The sequence below is a fragment of the Oncorhynchus mykiss genome, chromosome 2 (assembly GCF_057628025.1).
Source record: "Oncorhynchus mykiss isolate SJ-2025 chromosome 2, ASM5762802v1, whole genome shotgun sequence".
Taxonomy (NCBI): domain Eukaryota; kingdom Metazoa; phylum Chordata; class Actinopteri; order Salmoniformes; family Salmonidae; genus Oncorhynchus; species Oncorhynchus mykiss.
In genome coordinates, this window is record NC_143023.1 from 84,355,365 (window position 1) to 84,370,950 (window position 15,586).

General features: G+C 44.5%; 1 protein-coding gene across 50 annotated transcripts in view; it reads left to right on the top strand.

Annotated features, from left to right (window-relative positions):
- LOC110498015 (protein-methionine sulfoxide oxidase mical3a) overlaps window positions 1-15,586 on the top strand; it is a 146,324-nt gene that overhangs the window by 52,879 nt on the left and 77,859 nt on the right. For 49 of the 50 annotated variants that reach the window (XM_090210303.1, XM_090210512.1, XM_090210525.1 and 46 more), the window contains 3 exons: window positions 14,437-14,830; window positions 15,049-15,256; window positions 15,461-15,577. In XM_090210303.1, coding sequence (XP_090066429.1) covers window positions 14,543-14,830; window positions 15,049-15,256; window positions 15,461-15,577 — 613 coding nt within the window. In that variant the 5' untranslated portion in view covers window positions 14,437-14,542. Of the gene's footprint in view, window positions 1-5,111; window positions 5,360-14,436; window positions 14,831-15,048; window positions 15,257-15,460; window positions 15,578-15,586 lie in introns of those variants that run through there. The other variant, XM_090210544.1, reaches the window with a different exon arrangement.

A 15,586-nucleotide genomic window follows, 5' to 3' on the forward strand; every position in this document is an offset into this window, starting at 1 on the left:
GATTAACAAAAATGTCCCTGCTTGTCAGAATGTCAGACTTTCCCTCCATGCCCATGGTGGCCCATCCCTCCTTCCCTCAGGGTTTTGTGTTCTGCCCACCATTGTGTGTCTCAGAGATAACCTTCCCCCAGCTCCAGTCCATTGCCACCCTCTCCCCCCATTGTCGTCCACTGCTCATCAAAGCACACTGTCACTTCCTTTCACTCACCCCTCATCCTGTTCCTCACTTCCTCACTTCCTTAGCGACAGTAGTGGGGGATGCCAGAAGAGGGGGCAGGCGGAGGGAGATGGTAGTAGGAATAGGCCTACAGGCGTGTGAGTCAACGAGTGGGACTCCACAGATTGATTAGGATTGAGGCTTTGTTTTGTAGGTCGACTATTTGTCCAGTGTGCAGGCTTCTTCACACCACGTTTGGCCAAGCGTCAATTTAACTAGCGCCTGCAGCCCGTAAAGTCACTTTGGGATTCAAGAGTAATTCAGTAGGAATCGGTTTTCATGCTTTCAGGTAAAGCTATCAGCGTGCTTCATGGCTCTGCACAGTGCAGGGCTTTGGTTACCTTCCCATTTTAATTAATCGACAGCAGCGTTGCTCCATTCACACAGGAAAACCTCTCTTCCTATGGCTCAGGATGTGTGGTGCTGCGCTGAGTGCAGCTGGCAGCAAGTCCTCTTACTCTTAGGAAAGCCATTCACAAGTTAAACCAGTCCTTTCCCACTTCTCCTGTCCGTCTTGGCCAAGTTGGCCTGGCCTGTTGTTGGCTTGAAGCTTTCTAATGAGAGGTGGCCTAACACTCCAATGCTGCTTAGGTATGGTGAGGGTAGATTCTTTCTTTAGCAGGTTTTTCCTATTGATTGATGAGAAGGGGATATAGCCTTGCATTGTCTTCTGTGTCTACTCTTTGTTAAGACAACTCCTTAGTGACATGTCAATAACTTATCCCAACAAATGAGTGTGCTAAGACTGAGATTCCTTGAGCTCAAACATTAGCTGGAAACGGGCTATTCCTGGCTTTATGAAGCCTGGCCCAACCATTCCCTCTTACTGGAATAATAACAGTGAACTTGGGCCTGGTTCTGTGAGAGGAGACTGTGAGAGGAGACTTCTCCAGTGCTGTCTGGAGGCCTGCTGGGGCAACAGCTGTTTTACTGCCTGTCTGTCCATATGACCTGAGGTCACAGGTCATGGTGAGGTCCAACGGGTCAAAGCTGCCCTGGTCACAGGCCCAGAGATCCAGGGCCCTGGGGGCAGAGGGCCGGTGGGGTCTGCTTCTCTCGGTCTCTCTGGTCCTTCCATGATGGACCATAAGGTCCACTGGTTTTCTACCCTCTGAGCTGCTCATAATTCCACCACGCAGCGGGATTAAAGCTTGTGTGTGTGTGTGTGTGTGTGTGTGTGTGTGTGTGTGTGTGTGTGTGTGTGTGTACTGTAGGCTGCAGGATTATGTCTCTGGTGTGCTCTGGGACTGTGTGTGGCACGAGAAAGACATGTCGGAGGCCTGAGCGGTAAAATGCTAGTCACTACATTACTGATCATGACCCTGTTGTCATGGAATTACCATCGTTGCAATATCACTTTCGAATGAGAATAACAGTGTCAGCTTGATAGCCCCAATATACTTACATTGTCCATTTGCCAATGTTTGTAATGCAGGACATTTGTTCATATTTGGGACCTACTGAAATGTCCATTGAACTTTCCATGGCTCATTGTAACATTGCTGTGAGTTGACTGCATTTATTGATTTATTCTCCAACAATTTTTCAACCAAGAGGTATTTCATCAACTGCTGCTTTTAAGATCTCTTACTTAGAAAATCCATCTTCGTGGCAGGAGACAACACATTTGGCTCTGGATGGTCATAAACATAAATTCTGCAAGGATTTTGACATCCCGAAATCTTGCAGTTCACCCTAAAATGCATGAAATGTTACAGTGCAGTTCACTCCTCATTCTTAAGATTGTATGATGTACTGCGCCATTTGCGGTTATCTTTAGCGCCCAGCCAAGCGGCCTGGAATTCTGGCTATTTGCTGAGGCTCTCCAAAGTTTAAACAGTGGCTTTGTAATTAATATGAAGAACAATAATGGAGTAGAGTGCAGAGAGCTGTAGGTTCCCATGCATGACTACTATGAAAGCCAATTGAGTTTAGACTAGCTGCTTTGTGTTATGCAGATATGTCATAATACTGTGGGATATAGCCTAGCTACTGTTCATGTGCGGACCTCTAACCTATCAATCGTACGTTTTAGCCTAAGTGGCGAGAGCGAGTTAAAGCCTCCAGGGATCCTTTTAACATTCTGTGTTTGTTTTGTATCATGAACATGGTCACGGGGAACTTGAATCCTCTCTGACTGGCAAGTGAGATATTTCACGATGGAAACCAACAGAGAGAGTCTGTGTTGTAATATTATTGGTAAGGAGGAGTATTATGGCTCATCCCACATAATAATTGACTCTTTCTCAAACAAAAGGATAACAGATGAAGAAAAGCAAACATGTTCCTGGTCTGAGGCTGAGGCCTCCTCCTCTACCGCTCCACCATTCCACAGTTGACATGACTAAGCCTTGGAAACTAGAAAACTACTCGCTGTGTGGCTCTGTTTGCACCCAGGTTTCAGATTGTTTTTTTTAGACATCTAATCTAATGAGTACCTGGAGATACGCCACCACACACCCTACTATTGCAGTAAAGTATGCAAATGCTTTGAAAGATAGTCCAATATCCCTGGAACCATGTAACCAAGTGAATTTATGACTTACTCACAATCCACTACTAACAAGACATGTTAGAAGCTAGGAGGGCTGTGATGTCTGAGCTGAGATTTGAGAGGTAGCCTAATCCAGGTGACTGACTGGCCTGGCAGGCTCCTGTAATCGAGCACGTGGAGGCATAACACCCCAAAGCAAACACACACTGGCCACACAATCAAATTACACGGCTCCTGTTACTAATAGAAATGTGTTAAGAGTAATCCTTTGTTGCTGCTAAATATTCCCCATGAGTAGTTAAGAGATTTGCAGTTACTACTGTAGGCTAATTAATTATTTTCCCGTTTGTCAGTGACTGAGTTCCCTAACAAATCCATAGTCCAGGTTGGGATGAATTTAATGAACAATTGCTTTCCAATTCAGAAGATATCACATGTCTAATTAAATTGACAAGATTTGTATGGGTCCTCAGATCCTCAAAAGGTTCTACAGCTGCACCATCGAGAGCATCCTGGCTGGTTGCATCACTGCCTGTGGTATGGCAACTGCTCAGCCTCCGACTGTAAGGCACTACAGAGGGTAGGGGGAACGGCCAGGTACTTCACCGGGGCCAAGCTTCCTACCATCCAGGACCTCTGTACCAGGCGGTGTCAGAGGAAGGCCTTAAAAATTGTCAGACTCCAACCACCCTAGTCATAGACTGTTCCCTCTGCTACCGCAAGGCATGTGGTACCGGAGCGCCAAGTCTAGGTCCAAGAGGCTTCTAAACCACTTCTATCCCCAAGTCATAAGACTCCTAAACATCTAATCAAATGGCTACCCAGACTATTTGCATTGCCCCGCCTCTCCCCCTCTTTTATACAGCTGCTACTCTCTGTTTTTACCATCTATGCATAGTCACTTTAACTCTACCTTCATGTACATATTACCTCAACTAACCGGTGCCCCCGCACATTGACTCTGTACCGGTACCCCCCTTTATATAGTCTCACTATTGTTATTTTACTGCTGGTCTTAAATTACTTGTTACTTTTATTTGAATAGCATTCTCACATAGGTGTTCCTTTTTGTCCAGGTGTGAAAGGGCAGTGTGGAGTGCAATAGACATTGCGTCATCTGTGGATCTGTTGGGGCGGTATGCGGATTGGAGTGGGTCTAGGGTTTCTGGGATAATGGTGTTAGCCATTACCAGCCTTTCGAGCACTTCACGGCTACCGCCCCGTAGCACTCACATCAGTACTGTGAAGTGCTACGGGGCGGTAATCATTTTGGCAGGGTATCTTCGCTTCTTTGGGCGCAGGGACTATGGTGGTCTGAAATATGTAGGTATTACAGACTCGGCCAGGGAGAGGTTGAAAATGTCAGTGAAGCCACTTGCCAGTTGGTTGGCACATGCTTTGAGTACACGTCCTGGTAATCCGTCTGGCCCTGCGGCTTTGTGAATGTTGACCTTGCTCACATCGGCTACGGAGAGCGGGATCACACAATCGTCCGGAACAGCTGGTGCTCTCTTGGATGCTTCAGTGTTGCTTGCCTCGAAGCGAGCATAAAAGACATTTAGCTCGTCTGGTAGGCTCGCATCATTGGGGAGCTCGCTCCTGGGTTTCCCTTTGAAAGCCCAGTAAAGGTCCAGTAAGAGCGACTTGTGAAAATAATGATATAGAACTTACGTAGTATGTCCAGGTCCATAGTCTGTATGTGCCCCATAACTGCATAACACATACAAGCTGCTGCTACTGTTTATCTTATAACCTGAGGCCTAGTCACCTTACCCCTTTACATGTCTGCCTCCATCACTCCAGTATCTCTGTACAGTGTAAATATGGTATTGGAACTGACCCTGTATATCAGGGATCATCAACTAGATTTTTAAAATTATTATAAAAAAATAATTGCTGAGCGGATGGTCGGTGGGCAGAAACATGATTACAAATAATTTGTAGACTGCAAATTGACCGCAAGAATCCCAAACAGATATGTTTGACTAAAACACAAACCTTGCTTATGTTTGTATATGATCAAGTGTGTCTCTATTATGCGTGGGAATACTTGAACAGATTTATTACATTAAAATCACTTGGAGTTGCTTTAAAAAAAAGAAAGTATTTTATGTCCAACAATGAAAATAAAACCTTTTTTTCTTGCTCAGAAAAGGGCAGTCATAGGCCTAATGTGAGCAAGAATGAAACATGTTTTGTGTCCAGACGTCATAATTGATCTCTTCTTCTTTGTCCAATTTTGCCTCAGTTCCCAGTCCCTCTAGAATCACATTTTGCATGCGCTCGTTAGCTATTCGTCTGTCACTGAGACTACTCTACCTTAAACAGCCTCATCCCAGGAGCACCAAGAGAAGGATGATTGTGTGATGACACACTAGCTGTACCACTGTGATTACCCAGGTTCCTCTGGTCCCCCAGGAGTGGTATTCACTTCCTCTACACCACCTGACTGCTCTGTGGAGGGGATGACATCATGCCGTCATCATGCTGTGTTTTAGTTCAGACAGCAGAGTGTCTGGAGCATGGGGAGCCCTTTCCGGAACAGTCTCTGGAGGCTCCCGTCACGGAGTTCACCAGGAGAACGCTTCTTTCTGGAACAAAGAAGGAGAGAGGGGAATGACAAAGGGAAGCAGAATCTGGAGAAGGAGGTAAAGGAGGAGGGAGAAATTGGATGATTGAGGGTTTATTTGCTCCTTTCTCAGTCTAAAGGCGTTGATCATCTGCTGTGGAGAATGAACACTTAGTCTTAGGTTGAAGCCTGGGCACTTTGTCTGCTTATTGTGTCTGGGACCTCAGACCATCTCTCCAAGATCCTCTGAACCGGCAGAATATATGTCATGAATTAATGTCTCTAAAGTCCACTCCATGTTTTGGCTCCCGAGTGGTTTAAGGCACTGCATCTCAGTGCTAGAGGTCGTCACTACAGACCCTGGTTCAATTCCAGGCTGTATCACAACCGTCCGTGATTGGGAGTCCCATAGGGCGGCGCACACAATTGGCCCAGCGTTGTTAGGGTTTGGCCAGGGTAGGCCGTCTTACGTAATTAATAATTTGTTCTTAACTGACTTGCCTAGTTAAATAAAGGTTAAATGTCAAACAACCAATGGACAGCGAGGATGTCCATTCAAACATGTAATCCGCTACATTTGCTAACCAGAGTGATGTAATCCAACCTCATATGAATGTGTTAATTTGCCTGATTGTGCGTGTGTGTGTTTGTCTGTGAGTGTTTGCGTTTGTGTGTACCCTTTAAATTTGTGTGTGTGTGTGTGTGTACTATTTGTACATGTGAAAGCCTGCCATGTGTCCAGATGCCACAACATATTTGCTTTGTGAGGCAGAGAATGATGCAAATTATGTTTTGCTGCTTCTTTGTATTTCATTTGTTTCTTACTAGAGGTCGATCAATTATTTATTATTATTATTTTTCAACGCCGATACCGATTTATTGGAGGACCATAAAAAGCCGATGCCGATTTTAATTTAAAAAATGTTTTGTTGTTGTAATTTATTTATTTATTTTATTTCACCTTTATTTAACCGGGTAGGCAAGTTGAGAACAAGTTCTCATTTACAATTGCGACCTGGCCAAGATAAATCAAAGCAGTTCGACACATAAAACAACACATGGAATAAAACAAACATACAGTCAATAATACAGTAGAAAATAAGTCTATATACGATGTGAGCAAATGATGTGTGATAAGGGAGGTAAAGGCAAAAAAAAGGCCATGGTGGTGAAGTAAATACCATATAGCAAGTAAAACACTAGAATGGTAGATTTGCAGTGGAAGAATGTGCAAAGTAGAGAGAAATAATGGGGTGCAAAGGGGCAAAATAAATAAATGCAGTAGGGGGAGAGGTAGTTGTTTGGGCTAAATTATAGATGGGCTATGTACAGGTGCAGTAATCTGTGAGCTGCTCTGACAGCTGGTGCTTAAAGCTAGTGAGGGAGATGGGTGTTTCCAATTTCAGAGATTTTTGTAGTTCGTTCCAGTCATTGGCAATAATGACATTTACAACAGTACTGAATGAACATTTATTTTTACTTTATATAATACATCAATAAAATCAATTTAGCCTCAAATAAATAATGAAACGTGTTCAATTTGGTTTAAACAATGCAACAACAGTGTTGGAGAAGAAAGTAAAAGTGCAATATGTGCCATGTAAGAAAGCTAACATTTAAGTTCCTTGCTCAGAACATGAGAACATATGAAAGCTGGTGGTTCCTTTTAACATGAGTCTTCAATATTCCCAGGTAAGAGGTTTTAGGTTGTAGTTATTATAGGAATTTTAGGAGTATTTCTCTCTATGTGATTTGTATTTCATATACCTTTGACTATTGGATGTTCTTATAGGCACTTTATTATTGCCAGTGTAACAGTATAGCTTCCGTCCCTCTCCTCGCTCCTACCTGGGCTCGAACCAGGAACACATCGACAACAGCCACCCTTGAAGCAGCGTTACCCATCGCTCCACAAAAGTCGCTGCCCTTGCAGAGCAATGGGAACAACCACTCCAAGTCTCAGAGCGAGTGACATTTGAAACGCTATTAGCGCACACCCCGCTAACTAGCTAGCCATTTCACATCGGTTACACCAGCCTAATCTCGGGAGTTGGTAGGCTTGAAGTCATAAACAGCGCAATGCTTGAAGCATTGCGAAGAGCTGCTGGCAAAACGCACGAAAGTGCTATTTGAATGAACGCTAACGAGCCTGCTGGTGCCGACCATCGCTCAGTCAGACTGCTCTCTCAAATCATAGACTTAATTATAACACACAGAAATACGAGCCTTAAGGTCATTAATATGGTCGAATCCAGAAACGATAATCTCAAAAACAATACGTTTATTCCTTCAGTGAAATACGGAACCGTTCCGTATTTTATCTAACGGGTGGCATCCATAAGTCTAAATATTCCTGTTACATTGCACCACCTTCAATGTTATGTCATAATTATGTAAAAAAAAAAAAAAAAAATCTGTCAAATTAGTTCGCAACGAGCCAGGGGGCCCAAACTGTTGCACAAACCCTGACTCTGCGTGCAATGAACGCAAGAGAAGTGACACAATTTCACCTGGTTAATATTGGCTGCTAACCTGGATTTATTTAAGCTAAATATGCAGGTTTAAAAATATATACTTCTGTGTATTGATTTTAAGAAAGCATTGATGTTTATGGTTAGGTACACATTGGAGCAACGACAGTCCTTTTTCGCGAATACGCACCGCATCGATTATATGCAACACAGGACACGCTAGATAACTACACTTGGTTGATGATATTACTAGTTTAACTAGTGATTATGATTGATTGTTTTTATAAGATAAGTTTAATGCTAGCTAGCAACTTACCTTGGCTTCTTACTGCATTCGCGTAACGGGCAGGCTCTTCGTGGAGTACAATGTAAGGCAGGTGGTTAGAGCGTTAACTGTAAAGTTGAAAGATTGAATCCCCGAGCTGACAAGGTAAAAATCTGTCGTTCTGCCCCTGAACAAGGCAGTTAACCCACCATTCCTAGGCCGTCATTGAAAATAAGAATGTGTTCTTAACCGACTTGCCTAGTTAAATAAAGGTGTGTAAACAAAACAAAAAATCGGCCAAATCGGTGTCCAAAAATACATATTTCTGATTGTTATGAAAACTTGAAATCGGCCCTAATTAAGCGGCCATTCCGATTAATCGGTCAACCTCTATTTCTTACCCATACAAACACTGTGCTGGGGGTTTGATTTAAGGACACCTGAATAGGCCTACACAATAAACATATTGATTCACAGGCTTCATCTTGAGAAAAGCTTGACTTGTTTGCATTGCATCTCACTCTTGATGTCACTTAGCTATTTCTATAATGTCCATGATTTGTTAATGTCAATGCCCTTCTCCCATTCGTAATTGGTGCCGTAAAAGTTCCCGACACTGAAATGTGATAGGCTAGTTCTTAATGTGCTGAGTTTTATTTATGCATACACTATGTAACAGAGATGCATGCATAGCATTTCCTGTGGCGAGGATAATATGAGTATCCACATTGCTCTAGCACATCTAATTATAGGCTTCTCTGGAAGCACACTAGCATACTGCACACCGGTGACATGGCACATCCTGTGTTGACTGTCTGGCTTGAATCACCCAGCAAACCCCCCCCACCCTGCCCAAACTTGAGTCATTTCTGGGTTGTAGTGAGGTGAAGTGTGCCACGGAGCTGTAATTCTGGGGGAGTGCTCCTTGCTCCTCCTCTGGTCTCGCATGATGTGTCCTCCTCCAGACTAGAGCCTTGCGGTTTGGATTTCCAGGACCTTGAGAGTAAATCCTTTGGTCCCTGTGAGCAGTGAGTCAGTGTGGGGAATTACCACATTGAGCGCTTCTAAAGTTAACTTTCAGGCTCGGCTCAATTCCAGCCAGTCTCAAAAGGGTGATATTGTCCTGCCAGAGCAAACAAGGAGACCAAGATACTTTGTCCACTGAAATCTGGGAAATGTTTACTCTGCTTTTCTGGTTCTTCTTGACCTCAGTGTTCCAGTAGTGGGACTGTTCTCCTCTCCCCTCTCATGTGCTGTTTAAAGTCTTATTCTGACCCCCTGTTTTCAGCCGAGATTTATTTTTGGAACTTGAGGACTAACTCCAGAGGTGTTTTTGAAGTTCCACTACATTCAGTTTGAGGAAACATACACCTTGTATGAAATGAGAATCCCAGAAATAGATACTTCCTGGTTCATAGTTCTACTATATAGTTCTAGTCTGCTGCTGGTATATTTCAGAGGTTATCCAAGTTACAGGGAGGAACTAAACCAGTCCACCTATGCAGGTGAACCCACACAGACTGAACCCACAGGTGCAGAAAGCCTTCTCAAGGAGCCCTTTGAGGTATTTAGGGATGGAGGTGGTGTTGAGCAAAGGGATAAGGGGGCCAATGTGGAGAGGCCACCTCTGCCGGTGCTGCTCTTCCAGAGCTGGGAGGGAGAGCCAAATCCAGAGCCTAGTTGTTTTGACAGCGATGAGGAGTTGGCAGGGTGCGAAACAGCGATTTGGAGCCCATGTACCTGCCTCACAATCTAGTCTTGTCTGACACTAACAGGTCCTAGGTCAGCAGTGTTTCCCCCTGTATTAATTTAGCTGTGGCACACCGCTGCTGCTAAACTGTTGCCACCACTGGTGCTGTGATGGTCATGGAATTTTGGATGACTGTAATTGGCCAGCCAAATGACCACGGTCACCGTATTATCCGTTTTGAATAGTAACATGTACGCTTCTGACTGCATGTTCTGCCATAGAAATTGAATGAATAAAACAGCCGTGGGCTTCTCTTTGAAGAGGTAGGGTTTCAGATGTTTTCGGAAGATGGGCAGGGACTCTGCTGTCCTAGCATACCTGGCAGAATCATATCAGGATTATTTGCATTAATCCAGTGGGCATTTGTTTTGCAAGATCCATCACATAAATCCACTATAAATCCACTATAATTGAGAATTTCAATAAGCATTTCTCTACGGCTGGCCATGCTTTCCACATGGCTACCCCTACCCCGGTCAACTGCCCGGCACCCTCCACTGCAACCCGCCAATGCCCCCACCATATCTCCTTCACCCAAATCCAGATAGCAGATGTTCTGAAAGAGCTGCAAAATCTGGACCCCTACAAATCAGCCGGGCTAGACAATCTGGACCCTCTCTTTCTAAAATGATCTGCCGAAATTGTTGCAACCCCTGTTACTAGCCTGTTCAACCTCTCTTTCGTATCGTCTGAGATTCACAAAGATTGGAAAGCTGCAGCGGTCATCCCCCTCTTCAAAGGGGGTGACACTCTAGACCCTAACAGCTTCAGACCTATATCTATCCTACCCTGTCTTTCTAAGGTCTTCGAAAGCCAAGTTAACAAACAGATTACTGACCATTCGAATTCCACCATACCTTCTCTGCTATGCAATCTGGTTTCAGAGCTGGTCATGGGTGCACCTCAGCCACGCTCAAGGTTCTAAACGACATCATAACCGCCATCGATAAGAGACATTACTGTGCAGCCGTATTCATCGACCTGGCCAAGGCTTTCGACTCTCAATCACAACATTCTTATTGGCAGACTCGACAGCCTTGGTTTCTCAAATGATTGCCTCGCCTGGTTTACCAACTACTTCTGCCACAGGGTTCAATTCTCGGGCCAACTCTCTTTTCTGTATACATCAATGATGTCGCTCTTGCTGCTGGTGATTCTCTGATCCACCTCTATGCAGACGACACCATTCTGTATACTTCTGGCCCCTTGGACACTGTGTTAACTAACCTCCAGACGAGCTTCAATGCCATACAACTCTCCTTCCGTGGCCTCCAACTGCTCTTAAACGCAAGTAAAACTAAATGCATGCTTTTCAATCGATCGCTGCCCGCACCTGCTCGCCCGTCCAGCATCACTACTCTGGACGGCTCTGACTTAGAATACGTGGACACCTGGGTGTCTGGTTAGACTGTAAACTCTCCTTCCAGACTCACATTAAGCATCTCCAATCCCAAATTAAATCTAGAATTGGCTTCCTATATCACAACAAAGCATCCTTCACTCATGCTGCCAAACATACCCTCGTAAAACTGACCATCCAACCGATCCTCGACTTCGATGATGTCATCTATAAAATAGCCTCCAACACTCTACTCAACAAACTGGATGCAGTCTATCACAGTGCCATCCGTTTTGTCACCAAAGCCCCATACACTACCCACCATTGCGACCTGTACACTCTCGTTGGTTGGCCCTCGCTTCATACTCGTCGCCAGACAGGATGACCACATCAGTGACTCAACCCACTCAGGTGACGCACCCGTCCCAGGGACGGTATGAGAGAACCCCAGTAAGCCAGTGACTCAGCCCCTGTAATAGGATTAGAGGCAGAGAATCCCAGTGGAAAGAGGGGAACTGGCCAGGCAGAGACAGCAAGGGTGGTTCGTTGCTCCAGAGCCTTTCCGTTCACCTTCCCACTCCTGGGACAGACTATACTCAATCATATGACCCACTGAAGAGATGAGTCTTCTGTAAAAACTTAAAGGTTGATACCGAGTTTGCGTCTCTGACATGGGTAGGCATACCGTTCCATAAAAATGGAGCTCTATAGGAGAAAGCCCTGCCTCCAGCTGTTTGCTTAGAAATTCTAGGGACCATTAGGAGGCCTGCGTCTTGTGACCGTAGCGTACGTGTAGGTATGTACGGCAGGACCAAATCAGAGAGAGAGGTAGGAGCAAGCCCATGTAATGCTTTGTAGGTTAGCAGTAAAACCTTGAAATCAGCCCTTGCTTTGACAGGAAGCCAGTGTAGGGAGGCTAGCACTGGAGTAATATGATCAAATTTTTTAGTTCTAGTCAGGATTCTAGCAGCCGTATTTAGCACTAACTGAAGTTTATTTAGTGCTTTATCCGGGTAGCCGGAAAGTAGAGCATTGCAGTAGTCTAACCTAGAAGTGACAAAAGCATGGATTAATTTTTCTGTATCATTTTTGGACAGAAAGTTTCTGATTTTTGCAATGTTACGTAGATGGAAAAAAGCTGTCCTTGAAATGGTCTTGATATGTTCTTCAAAAGAGAGATCAGGGTCCAGAGTAACGCCGACGTCCTTCACAATTTTATTTGAGACGACTGTACAACCATTAAGATTAATTGTCAGATTCAACAGAAGATCTCTTTGTTTCTTAGCCCATATGTAAACAGCCCATCTATCTACTTACCTCATCCCCATACTGGTATTTATTTATTTTGCTCCTTTGCACCCCAGTATCTCAACCGGCACATTCATCTTCTGCCGATCTACCATTCCAGTGTTTTATTCCTATATTGTAATTACTTCGCCACCATGGCCTATTTATTTCCTTAACTTACCTCATTTGCACTCACTGTATATAGACTTTTTGTTTTCTTTTGGTCTACTGTATTATTGACTGTATGTTTTGTTTATTCCATGTGTAACTCTGTGTTGTTGTATGTGTCGAATTGCTATGCTTTATCTTGGCCAGGTCGCAGTTGTAAATGAGAACTTGTTCTCAACTAGCCTACCTGGTTAAATAAAGGTGAAATTAAAAAATTAAAAATACATGTGAGCTACAGAAACACAGCTAACAAAACAACAGTGCTAGGTGAATGTGTACTTGAATTAAAGGGTAGGTACATAAAATTAAAAAATAAACTACATTTCCTAGATAGCATTGTTGTGTAGCCTACCCAGAACATCCAATTGTGTTTTTCTATGAAAAAAAGTGTGATTCTGAGAGTGAAAACCTAAAAAGGTTGGGAAATCTGAAAGCCACCAACTCATCAATTGCTCAGAAAAATGGTTGGATCAAACCGAGTAGAGTACAGAGCTGTTTCCTTTCATTCACTGCTGACCAGTTTGCATTGCTCATGCTTCCTCCATTGTTTTAGCATGTCGGTGCAATGCATTGAACTAATAAAATATGGCTTATGGCTGTTTTTAAAGGGCACAGTCTGCACTTTAATCCAGTCTTGAAGAGAGTAGACAGAGAGGCATTCCAGACCTGGCAGCTGATTTATAGACACCAACATGTGTGAGGGAACTCTCCCCTGAGGTGAAAGGGCTAGACCAAGACCATTTTAAAACCACATTGCATGTTTTAGCAGGTTAACAAATGGAACAGAGGAAAGTGAACATTCATAAACAAGAGACATTGCCGGGTGCCTGCTGTTGATTCCATTAAACCACCACAAGCTGAATGAATGGGAGTTATTTTGTAATTTTTTTATTAAAATGTTTTTGGATGACAGAAGGAAAGACTTCCTGTGTTCAGAGTCTGAAATTCTGTACCACTGAGAGCAGCGTGCCATGCTCACTGGTGCCCCTGTTGCTTTTCCTGTTTGGCCTGTGTGTTCAGTGGACTTCCTGTCTCTGGTGGCAATGGCCTCATTCCTAGATAACAGGGTTAAGGTCCTGTGGCCACAGAAGCCCTCGCCAATCAGCAAACAGTCAGCAAAAAACAGTCAGGAAACACTGGCACTGCAACAAAGACCTGAGGTAACCACTCTTTGGTTCGCTAGCTAGGTAGGCTACCTCCCTTGCAAGCATTGCATTTATGTCAAAAAGGCTGTCTTGTAATTGATCACAGAGGGATTTCACCAACATAATGGCTCACAGTCACAACTGATGCTTGTGATGAGAGGAAAGGCAAGGAAGGGTCAGTCAAAGGCTGATCAGCTAGATTGTTGTCATTCAAATTCTCATGTACAATCAGCCTATGGATATTTTGTTGATGTTCTGGCATTTATAGCTGATTAGGCCAATCTTCCATACCCTGTTTATGATGCAGTGGACTTGATATCCTGCAGGAACGGAACATGATATCCCATTAGATCCTGCTGGATCACTCCTTTTTCTAGACTATTAATAGAACAGCATAAAGGAGAGAGTCTACACTGTCACCTGTGGTATGTCCAGCAAGTTCCTATTGAAGATCATTTAAGGCGTCACTACAGACAGCCTTGTTCGATTCCAGGCTGTATCACAACCGGCCGTGGTTGGGAGTCCCATAGGGTGGCACATAATTGGCCCTGGTTTGGCCGGTGTAGGCCATCATTGTAAATAAGAACAATTTCTTAACTGACTTGCCTAGTTAAAAAAAAAAAAAGGAAGTTCCAAATCAGCCTCAGTAATGGGTCTTGATGACATTGTGAAATATGCAGACATTACCCTAACTCAGTAATAATTGTGCTTGTCTTCTCGCTCCCTGACAGAACGAAGATGCTTGAGGCAGGGAGCTAAAGGCCTCACCAGAGCGGAGTGCGTGCTAGAGCCAGGGGCTGGGGCCTGACCAGAGGCCCCTGAGAGGGTTGCAGGTCCATGGGGACCATGGGGGATCCTGGAGGCTTCACCACCACAGGGGAGCGGGTGAACCCTGCCCACGTAATGTTTGACCGCTTCACCCAGGCCTCCACCTGTAAAGGCACGCTCAAGGCCTTCCAGGAGCTCTGTGACCATCTGGATCTCAAGCCCTGCGAGTACCGGATCTTCTACCACAAGCTCAAGTCCAGGCTCAACTACTGGAAGGCCAAGGCACTCTGGGTTAAGCTAGACAAGCGGGCAGGCCAGAAGGAGTACAAGAAGGGACGAGCATGTGTCAACTCTAAGGTGTGACTATTTTTCTGTCTCATATCCTTGTTCAAAGTACCTCAGAGATAATTGTTCTATATATAATAGGGTTGTGCCCATATCCACATTGTAATATTGTCTATTTGCCCTTGTTGAATATTGTAATATTTTGCTTTAATCGATATCTCCAGTGTTCGATAATATCTTAATATCAGCCAGATCTAGTACTGTGTATGCTATATTTTCCACATCCTTAGTGTCTGATCATTGGGGCGGGACCATGTGGCCTGCGGACGGCCATCGAGCTGGGCTTCCTGGGGGCCAAGGTGGTGCTGCTGGAGAAGAGAGACGCTTTCTCCAGGAACAACGTGCTCCACCTGTGGCCCTTCTCCATCCAGGACCTCAGGGGCCTCGGGGCAAAGAAATTCCACGGAAAGTTCTGCGCTGGAGCCATCGACCATATCAGTGAGTGGATAAGACTATCCTACTCCCATTTCCTACTCTGTCTTTTAGAAAATGATTTCATGTTTTACTGTGTACAGCATTATCATCTATGAGGAGAAGACTTCTGGTGCTTTCCAGGACCATAGATCAACTGTAACATTGTGGTGTTTTCAGTTGTTGAAGCTAATAAATGTTCTCCTCTAATCTGTCTGACTCTCTGTGCAGGTATCCGCCAGCTCCAACTGATGCTGCTAAAGGTGGCCCTGCTCCTGGGCATCGAGATCCACGTCAATGTGGAGTTCAAGGGTCTCATCGAGCCCCCCGAGGACCAGGAGAACGAGAGTAAGACCC